At 39.8% G+C, this 24208-nt stretch overlaps 1 protein-coding gene across 2 annotated transcripts; it reads right to left on the bottom strand.

Moving 5' to 3' along the window:
* Positions 1-1037: 1037 nt before the first annotated feature.
* Positions 1038-20605, bottom strand: fez1 (fasciculation and elongation protein zeta 1 (zygin I)). Of its 2 annotated transcripts, XM_086012945.1 has the most exons (11): positions 20504-20605; positions 20309-20411; positions 15983-16335; positions 11366-11453; positions 9537-9623; positions 8469-8634; positions 6800-7116; positions 5186-5266; positions 4520-4595; positions 4366-4431; positions 1038-1841 (listed from the first exon to the last, which is right to left on the bottom strand). In XM_086012945.1, the coding sequence occupies exons 3-11, from the start codon at positions 16303-16305 to the stop codon at positions 1825-1827; spliced, it is 1221 nt and encodes a 406-aa protein (XP_085869071.1). In that variant the 5' UTR covers positions 16306-16335; positions 20309-20411; positions 20504-20605; the 3' UTR covers positions 1038-1824. The 2 variants fall into 2 exon arrangements, with proteins under 2 accessions (XP_085869071.1, XP_085869070.1); XM_086012944.1 differs by having other exon boundaries at positions 20309-20584.
* Between the last annotated feature and the right edge of the window lie 3603 nt (positions 20606-24208).

Raw genomic sequence — 24208 nt, forward strand, 5'->3', positions numbered from 1 at the left:
CTTCAAGTGGTTGCACGAAATAAAATCATCTGGATACTTTTTTTTTAAGTACCGGTAGACTATGTTTACAAATCATTTTATTTTGTTAGTGTAAACATATGATAACAAGGCTGCAGTGGTCTCATCATTAATTCATTTTTTGAATCAACAACCTTTACTCTTTTTGTGTTCAGGCCTAAAACTTACTTTGCGTTTTGCATTCTTTGTACCAAGTAACTACGTTGGAAGTGAGTTGAGGAGTTTCATTTCGACAAAAATAGTGCTTTGCCACAATCTTGTGGCATTATAGGCAATTCAAACCTTTTTAGGTATACTGAAAAAAATGATGTATTGAATTTAGTAAAATGTTATTTTGTCAAGTGGTTGCACAAAATAAAATCATCTGAATCCAGCTGATTTTTTAAGTAGTAGATCCATTTTAAAAATGTATCTGTAGATTAAAAATTACACATTAAAAATGTATCTGGATCCAGATGATTTTATTTTGTGCAACCACTTGACGCAATAGAAATGACTAAATTCACCAAAAACTGTTTTCAGTGTAGTGTGTCCTTTGCGGGTAGTTGCTATTCGCACAGGGCTCCTTGCACAATAGAAATGAACAGATAGCAGCATATAATGACGTGATACAGCGCACCTGGAAACTCTTATATAATTTCCATATATGTATTTCCAATGAGCCAACATTGTAGTATTTTTAATGAACCACCCTTAATAATTTCACTGACCAATTTAATGAGACATAATGCTCTCGTTCATTGCATGCCCGCATGTGTCGTCAACAAAAAACAGTATATAATGTAAATTGAAATCCCAGTTGAGGGATTAAAATCTGTACAACATATAATACAATAAAAAAAGTACATACTCTCTTGTATATTCCATGGTATGTTCACCCTTTGTTTGAGGAAAACTGAGGGTTCCATGTTGCCTTTTAAAAGATAAAAAAAAATGCTTATTTGATACCATGAATTCAGGGTGAGCAACTTTACATGTAATTTTGTTAACCAATCACGGCAAAGACCACACCACAAAAATTAGGGTAGCATGTTTATTAGAATTAGCAATTTAGCAATGTAAGATTCATTTACACATCTCATAAGCGAATGTTTACACCTTTCCTGGACAAGTTGACCTCAAGGGTCGATGTCCAAGATTAAATGTGGAACATGTCCATTTGAACTGATTAATACGGAATACACGGCAGCCTGTCACTCTGGTGACATTAAATGAAAGTAGAAAAATCACTTTCTATCAAATGTTTGATACAAATGAAAAGAGATTACAAAATACTGTGTATTCACAGTGAAATCAAGAACAGGAAACAAGAATAATGCACTGCACCTGAATTGTTGTTTTTCTCTCACTCCGCTACAGTGGTCAGAAAACAGCGCATGGCTTGTGTATTCAAATAAATTCCTTTAATTCAAACAATACAGGGAGGGTCGTCGTTTATGAATGCAATGTACTTGTAATGAATTATGAATAGAATAAATATTAACGAAAAAGGAGGAATAAAATGCAGCAACACCATGTTATCGGTGTCGTGATCATTTATAGTGTGTCATGCTCCATTAGTGAAGTCCTTTAAAAGAGGGGTCTGGCTGTCCCACTTTGAATATTTCAGTGGCTGGCTAATAAAGCATGATTAAGTGCAAGAAGGTAGAGGATGAGCTCAGCAAGAGGCAATCGTCATAGGTGAGGAGACTACAATGATGTCGATGGGGTGGAATAATGACCAACCAGGAGAAGGGTCATGCTGCTCGGGCCAGCGGCAAAAGGAGGAGTTCCCGTCACACTGTGGGCCCTGCCTGGTGCGACGCTTTAGGTAGGACACAAGACTGGAGAAGGAAACCAGTGGATATTTCATAAAGTCACAGAGGATTGTATATATCGTCGCTGTACTGTGAAAAACACTTCTCTAATTATGCAAAAAAAAAACCAAAAAAAATTCACGTTAATGCAATGTAACGCGGAAACACCATTCACTTAAAAATAAGAAAATTGAAAAAAAAAAAAGATATAAGTGTTTTCCACAAGGACAGCGACGATACGATAAGATTATAAAACCATATACATGCTTCCGAAAACAACAAAAAAGTTCTTGTTGGGAATGGAAAGATAAAAGAACATCATATTTTCCAAAACAAATGTATTCTTTTGAAATTAAAATAAATCCATAGGTATGCTGTTGCCTATCCTTTGGATAAGAGGTGGGGTACAACCTGGATTGGTTGGTAATAAGATAACTTCCCGAAAATAGTCAGTTGTATTTTTACTGTGGTTTGTTTTCACTCACATAATTGTAAGAGAACCATTCCTAAAACGGATTGTACACATACAGACAACCACGCTTATTTTGATAATTGTTCCCCCTTGCGATTATTGTCAGAAAAGGTTGTCCTTACTGAGTATATCCTGTGGTGTGGGCTCTCAAGCGATATTTTTTTTCCTCCCTGCTGGAAAACGGTCTGGGTTGACCATCAAAAATGTTCAAGGGATATCCTATTTCCAACGGCAAATCATGCATTCGCAACAATGTGGTCGGCTGAGGTAATTACGTGAGTGTGACATGAAACGGAACGATGGCTAATTAAGACTGAAGCCGCACTGGTTCATCCTGCTTTTGTGCCGACGCAAGCATCGAAGCGCTCGTTTGGGAATTTGGTTCATCTCTCTCTGCGCCATTGTTGGGTGTTCTGGCGTACTGGACCTTTCATTTGACACGCCCCGGCGCACCTCACAATTTGGTGGCTGAAAGTTGACTTAACTTTACACCCGCTGGAACAACGTCTAACTATTGGCGCAGGTAGTGACAAAATTGATTGCTGCACAGGCAGACAGCATTCTATTTATGGAGAAGCATCGACAAGTATGATTGAGGGGCGCTCAAGGTTACACAAGACAAAGGTTTGGGAAACTCTGGCTTACAGAGCAGAGGACTTTGTGCATGGGTTGGTTAGTTATGTTATTCATTTGTTGTACTTTCATACTTTTGTAATCTACTTTATTACTTAATAATGACTTGATTACTTAAAGCTGCTGACCTGTTTTCTGAATCTGAGCCGTGATTGGTTGTCGTGAGCAGTTGTGATGTCATTTTCAGTCGACATTTCGTTAATATTTTTTTAGCCCCAGAGATGGCCAAAAACGAGTGCATTTTGCTTATATTCCACAAACGCAAAATTAATCAGAATGCCGTGTTTCAACTAGTGGGCCTGCTGGGAACATATTCTTGAAAAATATATGTTTGGGTTGACTTGCGCTTTAAGTAATAAAGAAATAAATTACATTGTTACTTTAAGTAATAAAGTCATTCATCAACTAATTTATTATATTGAGTAAATACTGTAAGTAATAAAGTAATCTGTTACTTTATGTAAAAAAATCTGTAATAAAGTACCTAAGCAATTATAATGATGAATTATGTAATATTTCATTCATTGCATAAGTTGTTATGTAATAATTCATTAATAAGGTTGAATGATGACATGTAATTATTACGATAAGTGATTTTTAAGTGCATAGTATTTTATAGAGCTCATGTTCTGTTTGTGTTCATGCAGTCACAGCATGGCAGCAGAACTACCTTAACACATTTATCATCGCATACAAGTAAAGCCTGGTTCACACGGCAGGATTTTAAAATTTAAAACCCGCGTATTGCAGTTTTGAACGTACCGTGTGTGTGGTCTGCAGCCACACGGCAAAATCAACCACATTCATTCACTGTTTCATAGATATTCTCACGTCAAACGGAAAATCTCGCAAACCCCCTCGGGATTAAACGAGACTTCGTAGTGAACAAACATGGCAGATAGGGGTTTCAGAACGTGTCTTTATGGTGGCGCTAGTTTGCTAATTATTTTTAGTGGAAAAAAGTGACAATAAGAAGAAGACGTTGGGCTCTGTTGCGGCATGACTGTTTTCATTTTGGATTCCCACCGCGCTTCTTCGTCGCCCTATCATCTCACTTTCTGATTGGCTGTATGTCCCTGCCATCCAGCTGCGTGCTCGTTTGTCCTCAGAGCACTGCACACACGGTGCGAAGTCGGGCCAAAACAATCCAACATGTTGAATATCCCAGATTTGAGTTCGGACGTACCCTTGTGAGGATAAGCGGTACAGATAATGGATGGACGGATGGAGTTCGGACGTCCTTCCGAGCGGCTGAGATCAGGCTGAGCACACCAACGCCCCGCAGGATTAATTGATAAGATTATCTTCGGAGCCACTACGACAGTTGGCCCCGATTGTCGGGAGGGGAGATTCGGGCTAAAATGGGCCGATTATGCTACTGTGTGAACCAGGTTTCAGACATCAGTGCGCAATTTGGAGGACATTGTATTAAAAGGTTATCTTTACCTTTTAATATGTAGTCAGTTAGCAGTGTAGGCACCTTCTCGCTGTCTTCTTTCATGGCAAAAAGAACTACATGACAAAAACAAGTTTACATACAGTATTTGAAATTTTGAATTCTGAGAGTAGACACGCTCCTTTGTTTTTGACTGAAACGTACTTTTTGTGAGCATCTGCAGGTCGTCAACAGATGGTGGGCTGCCTTTCTTCTCATAAGGAATGACTGTGTTCAGATACTAGAAACAATGTGAAGGGTCACGGTTAATGCAGTTCAGATCTAAATAATTTAGTAAACATGTAATTTAGCACATCTGATCTTGGGATAAAACACTTTATTTGACACAAAATGATAGAGAATGCCAACACTTTTTAATGTGTCTTTTTAATTGTAATGACTTGTGATATATCTCACAAAACTGATAATGGAAATGACAAGTTTTCGGAATGATTGTCGAAGCAAGAACCCTGCTGGTTTGAATGACATTGACCTAATCAGTGTTTAGACCTAACCATAGATTTATTTACCAAATAAATAACACTGTGGACTTTAACAGATACCCAATCAAAAATGTTTGGATTAGCAAAGGTTTAAATAATAATGATACAACATACCTGTAATCAAGTTTGATGAAAGTGTTGTTTTTTTTTTTTTAAACAAGACTCCAGTCTAGTCTTTTTTAGTAAAGCTCTTTTAGCTCGTCTATCGATCAGGCAAATACTTTCAAATGCATCTTGTTATGTGATGTTTAGTTTCACTGTATCAACACTGTGATTTACAAAGAGTTTTAATTTGACAAATTAATCAATTGACAAATGGACACACTACCTGTTTCTCATTCCCCGTGCTTCCAAAAGTCTGCCTGATGCCCGTCTGCAGGATGTTGGATAATCCCTCCATACTGAAGCGCTGCATGTCAAAACCAATGCACACAAATCACGGACTATTAAATTGTAATACCTACTAAAATCTCTACAAAGTATTATCGGTATTTTAGTTTCTAGAAGAATCTGAAGGATAAACAAAAGTCTTTGATATCATTCAGATGCACACTGGGATTGACAGCATTTTTGTGCAATAGAAAGTCATCAGTACTTCAAAGACTTCAGTAATGGTATCATACACAGTCACTATAACGGAGACGCTATAGTGATGTTTTGCTTTGCACAGCAGGAAAACCCATTAGGGTTTTTTCTTCTAACTGAACAAGCGTAGACTGGACTGGGTTGTTACTGTCTGCAGAAATGCCTCCTACAGATTAAAATCATTCCAGGAAGATCCTTTTGTGGCTAATGGGCCTGAGATCCATTACCAGACAGGAACAAGAACTCACAAGCAGTCTGGTTTCACCTTTCTCTAATATAACTGTACAATGAGAATACATAGGTTTACATGAACACACTTGCAACAGAAGGAAATATGCAAAGTACATTATCGCAAATTTAAGATTAACTAGATATTTCTATTCTTCAATATCTAGAGAAATTGCATGTGAATGCTTAAATGAAAAAATATGGATATATGTGGAATAATGTCACATGATATCGAATGATGTGGAATGGGAATGAATGGCAATTTTTTTGTCGGATGTGGACGTTTTTCATAAATTGAAAATCATTACCAAGGTGGATTACAAGTGTTCGATGTTTTGAATCTTAAATGGGAACAATGTGAATCCGTTTTGTTGAATGTGTCACTGGGAATGAGTAGTGATTTTTTTGGCGGGGGGGAATTTTAGTGATGTAAAGGTAAATTTTAAGAAAACATTCAGCTCAAAATGTCTGGCAGGATACCTTGTTATTTTATACACTGTATAAAATAAGAATGGCCATATTAGACAGGAGGGTTTTTTTGTTGTTGTTTTTTTAATGGGCAAACGTGTTTTATAAAATAAATTAAGTCAAAGTTCTAATTATCTTATTTTATCAATTTTTTTTTTTTTGCTGATCCGAAAAACAATCCGATCCGTGACTCAAAATCCGTTGACCGATCTGAACCGTGACTTATGTGATCCCGTTGAACCACTAGTGAGTACCAAAGTCAATCTCCTGATACTGATGTGAGTAACCCATGAAAAAAATTATGTGCACCCCTGTCAATGTGAATTACTGGTTGTTGAAAACTTGAAAAATGTTCCCAAAGTGAATTGAATGAGCTGAATGTTTTGAATTTGAAATGGGGACGATGTGCATCTGTACGTTGAAAGTCCCATTGGTAGTTTTGGTTCAAAATTTTGAATTTTGGGAAAGCTGGGAATTTTTGGAATTAGAAAAATAATAGCCAGGAAGGTGTGAATTTTTGGAACTTGTTGAAATTGGAATGATGAGAATCGGATGAATTATGTGGAAGTAGATGCTTGTCCAAATAATGGGTGGAAAACCGGTATGCATACACTTATAAATGTAAGCTATTAACGCATCCAAGCTGACGCCTCCATTTTACCTTAACAGGCATGCTTCCTGTCTTCTCCACGCGACCAGTGGTGCCAGTGTTCCCTGTGTTCACAGACACCACACCCACACTTCCTTGCAGGCTCAAAGCTTTGTCCCGGCGTCGGCGTTTGCTACTGTCTCGCTGCTCCTTCTGCCTGTTCTGCACCTCTATCAGGGCAGTGATGAACGTGTTCTTCACTTCTTTTTCAAACTCCAGCTCGTCGCGCCGCGCCAGCTGACTGACCAGTTCCTCGGAGTACTCTCGGATTGCGGCTTCCACGCGGTGCAGCAATTCTACCAGCGCGGAACTTGGCATCAGACTCAGGCCTGAAAAATGAAGCCGGAGATGTGCAAGGAAAGGAGGATTTTTTTATGCAACAGTCAATTCTCTACAGAAACAATCTAGAGAAAAGCAAAATTCATTTAAAAAATCCTTCTCTTTCTTTTTCTTTTGTTTTGGATTCAGTGATAGATTATGGTGCCACGGTAAGTATGGAAATTCATCATAAGCCAAGGACCTCCGTATATAAAGTGTAATATGTATTATCAGTTACTCTGCACGTGTGTTTTACTACTTGACCATAACACTGAGGGTAACAGCCAAACATCATATGGCAAGTGACTTGCATATTCCCTCATAACAACAACAGTTGTCATGGTTTTTGTTTATCTTTTAGTTGGAATGGGTTTTCAGTTATCCGTTTTTCTGTTCATGCCTTTCCTTTCTGCTTGTTATGTCCCTGTCTCGTCAGTTCTGCTACTCGTGTCTCAGCCAGTCAACGTTGGCTGAGTCATAATCAAATGTTGCCTGTGGCGGTGAGTCCTTCATCTATGTTTCTTGGTTCATCTACTTCCTAGTAGGGATGTCACAATATTGGCAAGATTGTGATATTGCAATATTAAAATTGCCACAATATATTGTCGTCATCATGTCACAATATTAATAGCAGCATATCTGTTTAAAAGCCCAAGTTGTTTTCCATTTGTGCAGTTCCAGCACGCTCTAGTGGTTAGTTTATTAGTGCAGTTTAATTTGATGCAACCTATGTCTAATACCCACGCTAATCGCCAGATGAAGGGCAAAGTTTGAGTTCCTCCACAAACTGACCCGATTCACAATGTCTGTGTACATTAGAAAGAAAGTGCAGTTATTATGTACAAAAACAAAATATAGTGATTTTTTAATAATATGATCTTTTTTTATTATTTTTTATGCAGTATTGCGAACTTTTTATATATCGCAAACTTCCCCATAATATCGTGATAATTATCGTATCGTGAGGTTCATATCGTACAGCTGGGATAGGCTCCAGCACGCCCCGCGACCCTTGTGAGGATAAGTGGTATCGATAATGGATGGATGGAGGTTCGTATCGTGATATTATCCTATCGTGACATTTGGATAGCGTGACATCCCTACTTCCTCGGTTGTTGGATTTACAAATTATAATTTTATAATCCTGTACACTGTTACCTTAATTTGCGTTTATTGAATGCCTTTTGCCTCCACTCCACCTAGACAAACCCTCCTTATGTGACAGATATTTGTAAAGCCATGGCTCAAGAAATTAACTGAAATGAAATAATAGGAGTGAAAACTAACTGTCATTAAAAATGCAAAATGATTACAACCCGATGCACTGTAAGTACAAGTAATGTTAACGCTGGTAATACAGTACCTTCATAAGAGCAGTTGTTGTTGGAGGCCTGGGACAGTTGTCGGATCTCCTCCAGCAAGGAAGGGTGAGTCCTGGAGGAGCAACGGCTGCTCTCCTCCTCGTCCTCTTCTTCGGTTTCACCAGGGTCTGGGGAGTTTTCCATCATCTCTGCTATCTCCTCAATGACCTTGGAGAGAAACAGAAGAAAGAGAAAAATGAAATGAGAGGATACTAGAGTCATCCGTCTGTGGTGTGAAGCTAGTCAAATACCAACAGTGTTGCCAGAGTTACGAAGATACTTTACTGATTACTTGATTTTAATGGTTATGTTATTCGAAGCATGTCTGGTATTTAAATCTACAATGTGTGTGATTCTTTTTGCTGTGTGATTAGTTTTACAGTAAACTCTGACCAGGGTGTCATTAAACAGCACGCTCAGGGATGGCAGAATCACATACACGTCACACCCTTGCTGCACAAGCAACATTCAGGGTACTTTCACAACGTCGGGAACTTGCAAACACACCGCACTTTCGGCATATTGTTTTTTCTTCGATTATAATGTTTATAAGATGGACAGTTATTGGAAATCACAATTCAATTACAATTACTTTCCCATCCCTAGTTAAGGGTACCATCAGTTTTGTCAAAGACTGTTTCACGAGTTTTTTTGTTTTGTTTTGTTTTTTCATAAAGTACCTGTTGAACAACAATTTCAAAGCAATGAGTTTCATTGGTTAGTTTTTAAGATTAAAAAAAAAAAAATATATATATATATATATATATATATATATAAATATATATAAATATACATATATATATACATATATATATATATATATATATATATATATATTGGCAGACTCAAGTTATTTATGTGTTTTTTTCTTCAATTAACAGAGGGGGACCAACAATTGCAAACTGCACACTTGCAATACTTTCCTGTGTAAACATACACACATTCCAAAGAAGTTAAAATGCTGATTATATATAAACGTAACGATGGCGTAACCACAGCGATTCATCCAAAAATGATTCACCTTCTTCACCTTTTAATTGATTAATTGAATGCAGGCAAAGTGTACTCACCTGATCTGCTGTGATGAGAGGCTCTTCATTCAGACAGTTTGCATTATCATTCTTTTCATTCATTTCTTCCTCCTCTTTTTCGTGGATCTGGAGGATAAGAGAGGAAATAGAAGAGACAGGGAGCATCGGATTTCAGCCTGTCATGAAAATAGCACTAGTACATCAAAGGGACGGTGAGGCCACGTTTTCACTAACAAGTTCATTTGATATATTTTTTGATCAGGAAAATGAAAAAAGTTGTCATTTTCTATTTTATCAATAAATATGGGAGAAATTAGGAAATAAGTGACTCTATGAATAATGCCCCTTGTTAATGAGCAGAATGGCCACACCCCCTACCGTTCTATCCTTGTTCGGCCGGAGTCACGCGAGGGACTGATTCCTAACTCTCCATTGGAAATCATTGTACTTTCATTGCTTATAACGTCCAAAAATGGCGATCAATTGGCACCAAAATTTATGTGACCATCTCTACTAATGCCCACTTCAACATATCAAAAGGATTAACCTCTCCGTGGCTGATTTATATGAGAATGAGGAAATGTGGAGGTCAGCAGAGCTACATAGGCTGGAACTAGCGCACACTTCTTCTTTGCTTAAAAAAACAAAACAAAACACTGCTTCTTTGCTGATCACGGTTAGGACGGGCAAGGCATTAAACACCAGTCAGGATATTTTACAGAGACTGAAGTGGAAATGAGACGCGCACATTTATTTGGATGAGGAGTGCCCCAGATTTTTGGCTTACAACGCGCCGTCCAATTTGGAAGGTAACAGCCGAAATGGCGCGTTCCAATGTGGCCACACTCTTGGCTGTGCAGTTAGCCTCGCTGGAACTTTTCGTTCCTTGGTCGATGAGGGCTTTTGTCACTCTCAAGCCGCTTCACTAGGGCAGAAGGGGGCTGCAAGCAAAAAGCAGAGACTGCTTGCGAGGTGACATGAAGACACAGGCTCATCTTCACCTCCACACGCTGGGCGGACAGTAAGGAGCTAAAGTTGTTATGCTAACGCCTTTTGTTTTAACGGTCTGAAGCTAGTTGTTGCTAAACGTCCGCTGTCCCAATCCTACCTTTAACCGGGTAGGGAAGCGGGGGGCTCCAATCTCCCTCCTGAGACACGGGTTTAGCGTCGCTATATGTCCGAAATATAAGCAGTCGGGGTTCGTGTGCGCATTCATGCTCTTGTCCGCTTCAGCTTGTAAAAGTGGAGGAGCAATCGCCAGGGTATTTTTGATTTTGTGGAGGTGATCATGATGAGATCACGTTTTATGTCAATAAATCCAAACTATTGTACAGAACACTTTTATACTTTCACAGTTTGAAGTGGACAAGAGTAGTAATGTGCATTTGAATTTTGGGGGCGATCCGTCGGTTTTAGACAACAGAACTGACAAAGCGAGCAATATTACCAAGCATGCCTTCCTCGCATGACGCTGGGACCGAAAACACAACATAAGCCACGCCCCTTTTTGGGGTGTGGAAATTTGTCGTAAACCTAATCACAAAAAAAGACCTTAAATCACTACAGAGTCTTTTGAGGTGGGCATTTTAGTACTCATGTCATTTTTACATGCAAACCTATTATATAAGTGCCAATGTCAAACTCACCCAAGTGTCACTTTAAGTCATACATCCAAAAAACAATATCCCCGATTTTAGTGTAACCAAACAGAAACGTTGACCATACAACCAAAGAAAGCAGCAGAAAGTGAACAAAGACAAGTAAACTCAAATTAAGAACAACTTTAAAAGAAAAATAGAAAATACAAGAAATATGTATGAATGGTTTGAGTTTGAGTGTAAATGTGAGTGTCAGTGACATGTACCTACCTCTTTGTCGGAAATATTTCCGTTGAATCCCTCTGAGTCGGGCCCGTCCCATGCAGCTATGTAATTGTCGGTTAGAGCATCCCACACACTGCAATGTAACAGAAAGATCCACATGAAAAAAGTCCTTGCAGGTAGCACAAAACGTGTTCAACAGTTAAAGTTTGAACTCTGAAGCGGATATTTCAAGCTGCTTTGTCAACACATGCTTAAATGAGCCCGTTACATAACAGGATTACACTAGTTTACATTCGCTTAGCGTGATGTTTAGCTCTTTTTCTTGTAGCACACTCAATCACTAGTCAACATTTAACATACTGTATTAACGTTTACATTTGCATTCGAGCAGAGCTGTGGGCTGCAAACTAACAAAGCACATGCATAAAATGAACATTGCAAAATTGCTAGAAATTGAATGCTATAGGAGAAATGTACCCATTGTCGCTCACATCAAACAGTGCCAGTGGTTTCTGTAGCCCAGTGTTAGTGTCTGTTTGCGGAGGAATGACATAAACTGGGAGAGAAACACCCTTTGTTTCAGAGTTGTCCGTTTTTTTCCCCTCCTCCACTGAGAGGCTGTCTCAGGACCTGCTTGGCGCTGCCCACGCCCGGCTCGGTCGGTCACACAGAGGACATTATTCAACTCATGAGAGAGTCTGTAAGCATGGTGGCATGCAACACCTCATAAAAAGGTTATATTTTTTTAGCACGGTGCACAGTGCCTTGAGATGATTTATGGCTCAATTATATTGTACCTTCATACCACGGTACAGGTTTTTATGTCACAGATTTTTTTTCTATGTACAATTAATATTCATTTTGGTGTTACTTTTTTTAATACAGTATTGGGTGTACACTTTTGACCGCTACATGGCATATTTAATTTGAGACGGTGCATATTCCCGCCTCACAGTTCAGAGGTCGTGGGTTCGATCCCACCTCCGGCCTCCCTGTGTGGAGTTTGCATGTTCTCCCCGTGCCTGCGTGGGTTTCTTCCAGGTACTCCGGTTTCCTCCCACATTCCAAGAACATGCATGGTAAGTTGATTGGACTCTCTAAATTGCCCCTAGGTGTGATTGTGAGTGCGGATGTTTGTCTCTGTGTGCCCTGCGATTGGCTGGCAACCAATTCAGGGTGTCCCCCGCCTACTGCCCGAAGACAGCAGGCTCCAGCACGCCCCGCGAGGTCCAATGAATGGTAAATTTAAAAAACGCTCTGACAGCACTATTGTTAAAGGCAGAGTGATATGCCGTCTTTGTAAGAAGGACTTTACTTACCACGAACAGCAGTTCAAGCCTACCATATAAATGTAAAGTATCATAAGCCACAGGCTCAACTAATGATAGCAACGAAGACGCTAATGTAGCGAGCCGTTGCAAAGCTCTTTGCCAAACTAAATTCGAGAACAGCCCGCATGTGAGCAGCCAAGGGAATAATGATGAACTGCAGGTCGATCAACATAGTTGAAGACGGGATTCATTGAGGTGTTTCAAACTGCAGTGATGACTACAATCAGCAAAATGTATGACAAGTTTGCACTCACCCATATAAGTGTTTAAATATTTTTAAGTTTTTCAAGGCACCACATTATATGCTGCTGTTCATAAAGGCAAGAAACCATTTGCCAACTTAAAAGTGTTGTTGAAATGGATGCAACATGCCTAAATACAAAGACTGATAAACGTAAATGTTACTAGTAAAAGTTAAACTTTAATTTAAAAAAAAAGGCATTTTTAGTTGCTTATATCCGTGTAGAAAATTTGCAAAAACAGCATTGATAGAAACACATCTTTCTATACTTTCTATACTTTTGAGTACCACCACCAGTTTTCAGAGTTGTCTGACAATGTATCAACAAGCAATAATTGGCAATGCACAGCTCCAGCAGCATTAGCATCAACGCTTGTGTTTAATTTCCCATCAACCCATTCAGAAAAATAATCCCTCACAATAGTGATCTAAAAAATGGAATAAATAAAAGCAGTGCGGAAGTGCTGACTGGTGTGAAAACATTGAACTGAACATTACCTCAACATGTGAAAGGCACGAATGTTATTCAACGCTCAACAGAATACAAGCAAGTACCATAATTTGCAACAGCAACTAGAGGGATAAAAATAGTCACTAAAATTTCCAAAAAGGAAAACAAGACATCTATAGTATTACGTATTTATCATTCGCAACAACACCAGTAGGTGAGAATGTATGCAGGGCATGTTGAAGTCATTGGACAGTCGGTCACGTGACAAAGCTGCCCTGCTGTGTTTGCTGGCCTGAGGCCACTGAAAAGAAATCGTTCTGTTTAATATTCCATCTTGCTTGTCAGGCTCACCCATGTCTGCGTTTCTAATCAGGCATCTGCAAGGATTAACGCCAAAATCTGCAGCTCTGACTTCTCAACCCGACGGCCGATTTAACTTGATGATTTCAGGGCAGCACATAACATAACAAGATTAAGAATTTCAACCGTAAAAAATAAATAAATCTTATAAAATTGACGGCAAATGGTGACAAATTGTGAGATGTGTTTGATACACGTATATAGCCGACAATATTGTGCTTTGAGCATAATCTGAATGAGACAGCTCGGCTCTCATCGGAGCTCTGCTTGATAACTGAATGACAAGTCCCTTTCATTTCAAAATATCACGGCATTTCTTTTTTTTCGTGTGCCCACTACAAGGCTATTTTTAACCCAAATTCACAGAGTGTGACGATGCATGCTTGCGGCGGGGGGAGGATGTGACACGAGCAGACAGAACGAGCCAAAGACAAGGAAAGAACACAACACTGTACTCTGAATATTTCTGCACGTAGTCACAGTGAAGTGGAGGAGCTTTGGCTTCAAACTTCTGAATGAATGGAATTTGGGATAGCTTAACTGCGTACACAGAAATCTTGTGAGGACTTGATGGCAGTAATGGACCCATCATTACGTGATACGTCATCTTTCTGATATCGGTTCATTTATTTATCCCGGTTCTACTGCCACTGTATGAATGAAATGCAAAAGTGGTCGAGTGTTCAAGGTTAAAGCTGTTAAAATGACTTGGCTGGGGACCTGAAGGTCAAATGATCGATACCTGCCCTGGTTGATCTATTTCCCATTTGCATGTTTATCAGGTTAGTATAGTATAGTATAGTATAGTATAGTATAGTATAGTATAGTATAGTATAGTATAGTATAGTATAGCATTTATTTTATCGGACAAAATACAAGTTTCGTGTATAGTGTAACATACAATAGCCATCCAGGTTTGGACACTTTTCTGATTTATAGCACATGCAAGTGCATCAGAATTTTTGGACTGATGCTTTGTATACTGCAGTTGCTATACGGCAGCAAAGTAAATGATAATGTTCTTTTCCAATGGTTAATCTTATTCGGAGCAGCACAGAGGTCTGGTGGATAGCTAGTCCATCTCACAGCCAAGAGGTCCTGGTTTCTAATTTTGCCACCACCCCACGCCCTCCCAAAAGGACAAATCAACATGATAGCCCTCCTAAATTTGCAAAATTCACCATTACTTCTGTAATTTACCACATTCCTCCCACGTTTTGTTTTTCAATGCCGCTATGTGCTGAGGTGTTTTTTCCAGACTCCACACTGTGCCCCCCACCGACCTCCCATGTGAACATAGTTTGGGAGTTGTGTTTTTTCCCTCTTTCGTCGTTTCCACGTCATCTCTAAAGGCCTAGATAGACCAAACCGACGACGAAGGTCGTGAAGCGTCGTGGCATCTGATTGCATCTGACTACATTGGTGTAGTGACCACCGTCGTAGTGTCATAACTCGCCAGTAAGCGTCTGGGGCGCGTTTACGCATGTTGAATCGGCGTCGCCAGTCGTGACATTTGGTCACTCTGATTGGCTGTTAGCTAGCAAATCAGCGCTCGGAGCACCAACGGGAAGTGACAAATGCGGAAAAACAGTGAGCACGCCTCCGCTGCCTTAATCTTCTTACAAGTACAAGAGTGAGGTTTGACAATGTAAGTATTTCATGATACTGTGTCAAGAATGTGAGGGTTTGCTTCACGTGGGAGTTCATCGTGAGCGAAGAATATAGCTGAATGCATTGTTTACGTTGTTCTAATCCACCCCCAGTCAACAGCTTTCCAGTTGGAGTTTTCTAACTAAGAGAAATGGTGACTACCGCCGCCGATGGTATGGAAGGGTATTACATCTTATGCATGCGCAGAAGGTACTTTCATGGTCAGCATCGCTGTCTGTCGTTGCGGTGTATTCCTCCAGCTTCTGTCACTGTTGGCCAGCGTCTTATTGGTCTATCTAGGCCTTAAGAAATCGGGGTGCCATCTAGCGACCCATCAGATTCTCATTCCTGTCTCCCCGCTTTAGGTATCACTGTCTTTTTCATGTTTCTCTTGTCCGGGTTGAAACTGTAAAATTTCGTTGCACTGACAAATTTGATTGCAATCCATCCTCTCTTACAACTTTAAAAATCCACATAATTTGGCATCTCTGTTTTTTGGGAAAATTTGTGTCAGCATGATGAAACTTTGAACTATATGTAAAATGTAGCATAAAGCTCTTGACACCCACGACAAACTAAACGTAAATGGACAACGTTTGTGGAAATGATCCTGCACAGCGGTCACTCACTCTTCATCCTGCAGCCGCTCCTCATCGTCTTGGTTTTGTGACTGGTTGCGTATCGGCGCCAGGCCCTCGGTCTTGGTGTTGTAATTGTGGAAGCAGACGTTGAGTTTCTCATCAAACTCATTGACCAGATCCTCCATAGACTTGAAACTCATCATCTCCGAAAAGTTCTCCAGCTCCGAGAAGTCCTCTCGGGTGATGGAGACCAGCGGGACGGTGGTAGTGGTATAAGAGGGGTGGTTGAGCGCCGGGTGGTCAAACTCATCCATACGGCAAGGCCGGAGGTCCTCAAACTCCTCATCCAAACACACGAGTGGGGCTTCCATGGTATCCCCTGTTGGGTCAGTTTCTGAGCCCTGCAGAACAAAAACTGTTGAGATACAGTAGTGTGCAAATGTCTCAGACCACCGCTCTTTTAATGACCCTTTTTACTATTACTACCCCATTTCGAGAGTAGGGTGAACCGAGTAATGCAAAAGTTGTCGTGGACACTGTCTTTCATCAGCTATCCTATTTCTAGTTTTATCGATGTTCAGTGATACCAAAATATTTTTTCTTTCTCAATCAATGTTGACCATGGTCATTTTCAACAAACCTTAAACTAAATGTGCATACACAATTAAAGTTTTGTGTCCAAAATTGACAGAGGAGTAGTCAAAATAAATGCAAAAATGAAAAGTGGACTCTCTTTCTTGCCTTCTTTCTTTCAAAGATATTTGATGTTGCCCAATACAAAACCACACCATAATTGTGTCAGCAGTCCCCATCTGCTCAATTGACCGATACGCCAAGAGGATTTTAGCGGAAGCCTACTAAATCACGTCTTTCCAAACCTAATGAGGAATGGCACACTGTTGTGTTGTCTAGACAAAGAGGTAATGGAAGTGGTGTACCAGAAGGGGACCGTGTCCCAAAGGGAGTCCAATTAATTGGCTTTAGTTCCAAACCACAGATAATGAAGTACATTTTCTTGAATTTAAACTGATGCGTTTCTGTAACATCGACATGCTATTTGTCAAAATAGATATTCTATAAAAGAATGTCTATCTATTTTCATATTTATTACACTTATGTAGAACTGGTAAAAGGTACACTTTTGTTGTGTGTGTAAATATTCTATCCACACCATACCAGGGTGGTAATATCTTTGGATTTTTCATTATACTTAGTTTTTATTGCATTTTGACTTTTTTTTTAATCATCCATCATTCCATTAACAGAGTTAATTTTAATTAGTTTTTAGAGAACATTTGTTCATTTTTATTAGTTACAAAAAAAAAATGGAGAAATACAAAATAATTTGCGCATTTCGCAAAGCCAAATTCAAATACCATATTAGTTGTACGTCTTTGGTGTCTCGTTCAACAGTTCTATTTTACATCTCATATTCAAGGATCAAAGAAAGCTATTAGAACAGTCCTTGAATCATTTTTTTTTGGGAAAACCATCTTCATTCCAAGATTTTACTCACGTAAAAGTATCGGTTCCCGCGGCATGGCTCAGTGGTAGAGTGATCGTTTCCCAACCCGGAGGTTGTGGGATCGATCCCCAGCAATTGTGACCACGTCAAAGTATCCTTGAGCAAGATATTGAACCCCCAGTTGCTCCTGATGCTGTGTCATCAGTAGGTAGATGAGGAAGAGTGTAAAGCGCTTTGAGTACCCAAGGTAGAAAAGCGCTATACAAGTGACAGCCCATTTACCATTTGTAAAAAATTGTAGGTGAAAAATATGACGATTCGCGATTAATTATGGAAAATGTTGCGATTAATTACTTAAAAAATGTTAATTGCTTAACAGCACTAATATACAGAGCTAGGCATCGTCTATTTCCGGTCTGCATATTTAAACGACCCACGGGGGCCCAGTCCGTCCGATTCAGCCAAACAACGTCAAGAACGGACTTAACATGTACCGTGCAGGTGCCGCACTCCTGACACGCGGCCGAGTAAACATTTTTAAAATAAAACAGTGTTGTATACCTTGCGGTCCCACAGCCGCAATGACATGTGCCCCATATTATTTTATTTCAACGATCACCATGCTGTGTGTGTGTTTCTATTGTTAAAAATTTATATTTTTTCTTTGTTTGGCGCCGTGTCTGCTCGTGCGTCGTCTGCTTGTGAGGTGAAGATTACGTTCTCGACGCCGATTGGCTGTCGCCGACGAGGGTTGGATATACACGCATACATACGTACATCGACTTTCCTCCTCCTGTAGGGCCAAAGAGTAATACCGAAAATTATTACATTTACAATGAACCCCGTAGGATCAAGTATGATATTAATTGACAAAAACTAAAATGAAGGACATTTTCACTATAATTATAGTGTTAGTTTTATAAACGTAAAATGTAGTTTCAGTTGTCGGTATTTTTTTTGGTTTCGCAAAAGCATGTTTGCTTTTATTTTTATTTCAGTAATAAAGATCTATTTTAGTTTTAGTTTTTTTAATTAGTTTTCGCTTTGTAGAATAACAGAAAAAAATTCTTTTTTTTCAGGGACTGATATGAATCTTACAACAATACACCCTATTATTATTACTCTTCACTAAAGTTCACTGTAACTCACAGGTGATTAAGAAGATATGAATTGGGTTCTTGTTTGAGGGACCAGGCTGGAAATAAAGTGCAGTTAAAGTTGTGAGTTTTATGTGTACCTTGAGTACAAACAAGTCAAGTTAGAAAAAGCAAGCATCCTCATCTCACTATTCACCCATCATCATTAAGTGCTGTCATCCACCAACAGGATATTTTTCCCTCATTAAACCACTCTAATGCATCTGTCCCCTTTCTGGACAAATACTGTATTTTTTATTGCTCTACCGCTACTCTTACAACCAGTATATGTTCATTTTAGAGTGCTTTTCCAATCATTCCACTTGCCTGTTGGGAATATGTTGGCATAGTTTGCCATAGAATAAGATTGAATGAGAAATTTCTGTAAAACGTTTTTAAAATTTCTGAAGACTATGGGGAGTTTATCATGGTGTTTGGAAATATGTACAGTACATATTATTTGTAGATATTAGGTCTGAAACTATTGATTATTTAAATAGTCGATGAATCTGTCACTTATTTGGATTTTTTAATTAAGTGATGAACCATTCAAAATAATAATAATTTAAAAATAGTACATTCAGAAACAAAAATTTCTTACTGAAATAAATTAGAAAATTCAGTTAATGGTTTAGTCCATAACTGGTCATAAAATCGGCAATAATGTCGATCATTTTTCTGAAGTGAAAGCAGATGTTTGCAAATGTCTTACTTTGATTCAACACAAAGGTAATCACATCAGTCTACTCTCATGGAGGACTAAAGAAATCAGAGAATATTTAATGTTGAGCGACTGAAATTCTGAGAATTTAGACACTTTTAAATTCCACAATGTCTCTTAAAGTGTAATCGACAGAGCTGGGCGCTTTACTACAAATTGAGCGTCCGTTATTCATGAGCAGCGTGGGTACCCTTCCGTCGTCCGTCATTTGCCTTTTTTTCCGGGGGGAAAAATACAGTAACAACTTAGGTCAGCCCGCCTCTAATTTTAAACGGGCGTCCGTCAACGATTCCGACTAAACTTTCACTAGCACCCCCGCAACCCCTACTAACCCCCCAAAACCCCCCTCCTTTCCAGTCATACTGTTGCCCTTCTGACTATCCCAGGTCAATTTTCATACAGTAAGTAAAACTTACATTTGTTTACGTGTTTATTGCACATATAGGTGTTGAAAATGGTACATATGATGCACGTGTCTGACATATCATACCTCCAGCGTAGACCTAGAATGCCTGTCAGCAGATTTCTATCAAACCTTTACAAAGAGAGAATCTGATCTGATCCAGTGATGCGGAGGTGGAAAGCACCAATCACAGTTCAGTTTACAGTGGGAAGGACCTTGCCCCCCACTTTTACAGATTGTGTTTCAATTTAAATGGCAGCTCCAGCTTTACTTTAAGAAGCATTATGTATAGAGTACATACACATACATATACATTAGAAACACTGGTCAAACCATTCATCTGTTTTTCACATAATACACAGTATATATCTACTCATATGAACATCTAAGATGGATTCCACTGAATCCAGTGAATCAGTATTCGGCTGGGGTGTAACTTAGTAATGGATGACAAGCAAGTGTATGTCATGAGCTCATCAGGGGGAGAAAACAAGGAGTGTGGGGGGAGGGAGAAAAGCGAAGCTAGAATTGAGGAATAAAAGATGGAGGCAATGATGGATACAAGGCCTAGATGGAAGAATGGTGATGTCGTACAAGAATCGCAGTCACGGCCCGGTCTGGCTGAAATGAATAGCAGACTGATGATTACCTGCAGTGGATGTGATGTTGCTGTTAGGTGGCAGGAGCTTCTCAGGCAGGAATAGGCGGTGTCTCAGCCTTGCTCTGTTGCAAATCTCACTGATGAGCAGATGCTACATTCAAAGCAGAGTGAATAAGAGACAATACTGAAAAGTGAGGGCAATCTAGAGATGGCTTTAAGCTCCGTCCGTATCCCTTCCCTCACCCGTTTGTCCACAGCCACTCTTATCTGTCCTCCCACAGTCCCTTGTTTTCCCATCAATAGGCAGCCAGCCCAGCTCACGCAGCGCCTGCGCACCAAATATCCTCTGACGACATCAGCTCAGCCCCTCCCGCCGCTCTTTCCTTACAAGCATCTCCCTCCCTTTGTCACCTCCTCAATGCAAGCTTTCATGCCCAAATATTAATGAGGAGGAGGGAAAGGAGTGGGAGCCTTGGGGGAAGGGGATGTTTTGCATGTTAAGGTAACACAACATCCATGCAACTGTCAACCTTAAATATAAAAAAATATATAAATGGACATTATTACTCCATCTGTTTATTTTTGTTACTTACTCACATTAATTTTTCATTCTCTTCAACCTTCGTGCCATTAGCGTAGCACGGTGTCACGCATTGAAAGTAAGGTTAAATATTTTCTGTCCGATCTCTGTGATTGCTGATTTCAAAATCAACTTGAAATTTGCAGCGTTTTTATACTCTTTGAAATTACAATTCCATTTGGCTATCTTTTCTAAGGGCAAATAATCAGCACTGTGAAAAAAAATTATCCGTCCAAAATACGACTTGGAAATACTAGCTAATATCATTAGGCATCATTATTCAATATCTTTATTTTATGAGCGAGCGTGATCATTTCAAAGGGCTCAGAAGAAAGATGGTAATTGTGCATAAGCAGATGATTCTCACTAGATTTTACACCCATGTGATCAAGTGGATCGTGATCGGTCGATATTTTGCATTTCATAATAATTTCATAATTTGTGCAATCAACATCATTGATCGGATCAACGATATAAGACAATGCAGTAAAAACAACCTCATTCACTCCGAAGTATAATTTCTGTGCTGCTATCATGTATATGTGAGGGTACACAAATGATCCGGGGTGAGAGGGACGGTACGGTCTCCAAGTGCCCACTTCACGTGCATGACTAGCGCAATGCATTTAAAAGGAATGAAAGGGCCCATCGTGGTGGTGATTGAAGTTAGCTGTGACCACCCCTACAGTGGCGCATCCCTTCTTCTTGCAGATCCACCAGCCTAGCCTGCCCATATCTGCCAAATAACCAATATAGGGCCACGCGGCATGCAGAATTTACGTTCTTCACCAAAATAGAGATCATTACCCTTCAAATACAAGACCTGGCAAAAGTTATGAAATCACAGATTCTGGAGGATAATCATTTAAATGTTTAATTTTGGAGGTATAAGGCACGATAATAGATGGTCCACAAAACAATTTTTATTCAAAAAGCCACTCTTCAGGGCATGTATCATGCAAAAAAAATGTTAACATGCTAATTCTTCACCAAAAACACCTCCAATGGTGGTGGTGTTTGCCTCCATTCACCCATCTCGGAGCATCTCTGAGCATCAGCGCCGCCCAATCCAAGAAAATGATTGGGTCCTCAATCTTATACATGTAAAGGCCTAGATAGACCAATCCGACGTCAGACGTCGGGAAGCGTCGGGGCATCAGATTGCACCGTCTGATTGATGTAATGAACACCGTTGTAACATTGGATCCCGTTGGGAAGCGTCTGGTGGGCGTTTCAACATGTTGAATCGGCATCGGAAGTCGTGACATTTGGTCACCCTTGATTGGCTGTTAGCTAGCAAATCAGCGCACGGTCCATGAACAGGAAGTGACGAATGCGTATAAACAATGAGCGGTGGAAAGCCTTGAGAATTTCTTTGCTGCCTTAATCTTCTTACAAGTACAAAAGCGGGGGTTGACAATTAAGTATTTCACGATACTGTGTCAAGAGCGTGAAGGGATTTTCTTCGTGTGGGAGTTCATCCTGAGTGAAAAATATAGCAGAATGCATTGTTTACATTTATATTTCGCCCATAGTCCATCGTCAATAGCTTTTCGGTTGTTTTTTTCGGACCATGAGGAATAGTGACAGCCGCCGCTGATGGTATGGAGGGGTATTACATCTAGCGCATGCGCAGAGGGTACTTAAAGGTCACCGTTGCTGTCTGCTGTCTGTTGTTGCGTTGTATTTTTCCAGCGTGACGTGCCAACAGTCGGTAAGCGTTGGTCACAGTTGGCCGACGTCGGATTGGTCTATATAGGCCATTAGATTGAGTGACGCTATGCCAACTTCAACATAAAGCTGAACAAGTAATACTGTACATTGATATCAATGTCTTATTTGTCTTATACTTTGAAGTCAGCCCTATGACGCAACCATGGTGGCAGCTGACTTGGCTTCGATTGGAGGCTGGCCTGACCGCAGTCAATCTGACTGAGCTGGAATATGCTGACGTAAAGGCACTCTGATGTAGGCGTACATGGTGCGCGCATGAATATTTCCAGTACTCTTCTGGGTACTCATGTGCACTCCTGGTAAATTTCTTCATAAATCTCATTGGAATGGCATCAAACAAAAGCTCCAGCATCATCACCTTGCCCAATGCAGATTTGCGATTCATCACTAAATATCACTTTCACGCAATCATCCACAGATTGCTTTTCTTTAGCCCACTATAGCCTTGTTTGTTCCTGTTTAAGGGTTAACAGTCACTTCTGTTTGGCTTTACTGTTTGTAAAGCCCATTTCCTTTTGGCGGTTTCAGTTTGGTGACAGTCAAGACTCCAGTTCCTGCTCATTTGTACCTCATTTGCTTTGTTGTGCAGTTTGTATTTTTAAGACATTAAATTTTCCATCCCAGCGCTTTGAGGTCTTCATTTATCTACCAAGATGCTTTCCTTTTACCACCTTCCCATTTTGTTTGTACTGCTATAATTCCTTCATTTGTCTCAACTGACATCACTCTTGTTGGGACCATGATTCACGTCACTCCGTTTGGTGCAACAACTTTCCAAGGTGTAAGCACTCTTATTTAACTGCTGAATAATTAGCAGACTCAATCAAATGCAGGTGTTTGTTTTAGAACTGAAAATTATAAGATGATTCCATATTTTCCCTCTCTTTGCTGTCAAAAAATTGTGACTGATAACATGTTTCTTTTAAACTTTTTATAAGTGCATTTTAAAGAAAGAAGGGGGCATTTTGAATAGAAATTGAGTGATTCTATAATGTGTGCCAGGGGTTGTAGTAGATGTGCTGTTGTATCCTACATGGGGACTAACCAGAGCTGGGCATCTATGCTTTAGACCATCCGTCTGAGTTCCCGTCTATAATTCAGACCCGCCCGGTCGGTCCGAGCCAGCCAAACAGATGAGTCGAGAACAGACTTTACCGGTACCACGTCACACGCAGGTGCCCCACTCCTGACACGCAGCCAAACAAAGAAAAAGTATCAAATAAAACAATGTTGCATACCTTTCAGTCCCACAGATGCAATGACATGTGCCCCATTTTGTTTTTATTTCACCGACCACCATTCTGTGCGTGTGTGTCTGTTGTTTTTATTTGATATTTTTTTATTATTCTTATTTATTTTTTATTATGTTCTCAACACCGATTGGCTGTCGCAGACGAGGGCCGGACTGGGACCACGTGGGGTTGGCTGGAAATGCCACCCATAAGTTATAGACGGATAGACGATGTCCAGCTCCAGGACTAACTATGCACCAAAGTTACTGCCCTTCCATTAATGCATTTGGTGCATTTGCAGCTGAATAACAAAACTCACCAAAGGCTCTTCATCCAATCTGAAAAAACTTGCCAAAACACAAACAAAGTCACGTCTCATCTTTGGAATGTGTGTACTTTTAA

This window comes from Filicampus tigris, chromosome 17 (genome assembly GCF_054856515.1).
Source record: "Filicampus tigris isolate MCC_2025a chromosome 17, RoL_Ftig_1.0, whole genome shotgun sequence".
Taxonomy (NCBI): domain Eukaryota; kingdom Metazoa; phylum Chordata; class Actinopteri; order Syngnathiformes; family Syngnathidae; genus Filicampus; species Filicampus tigris.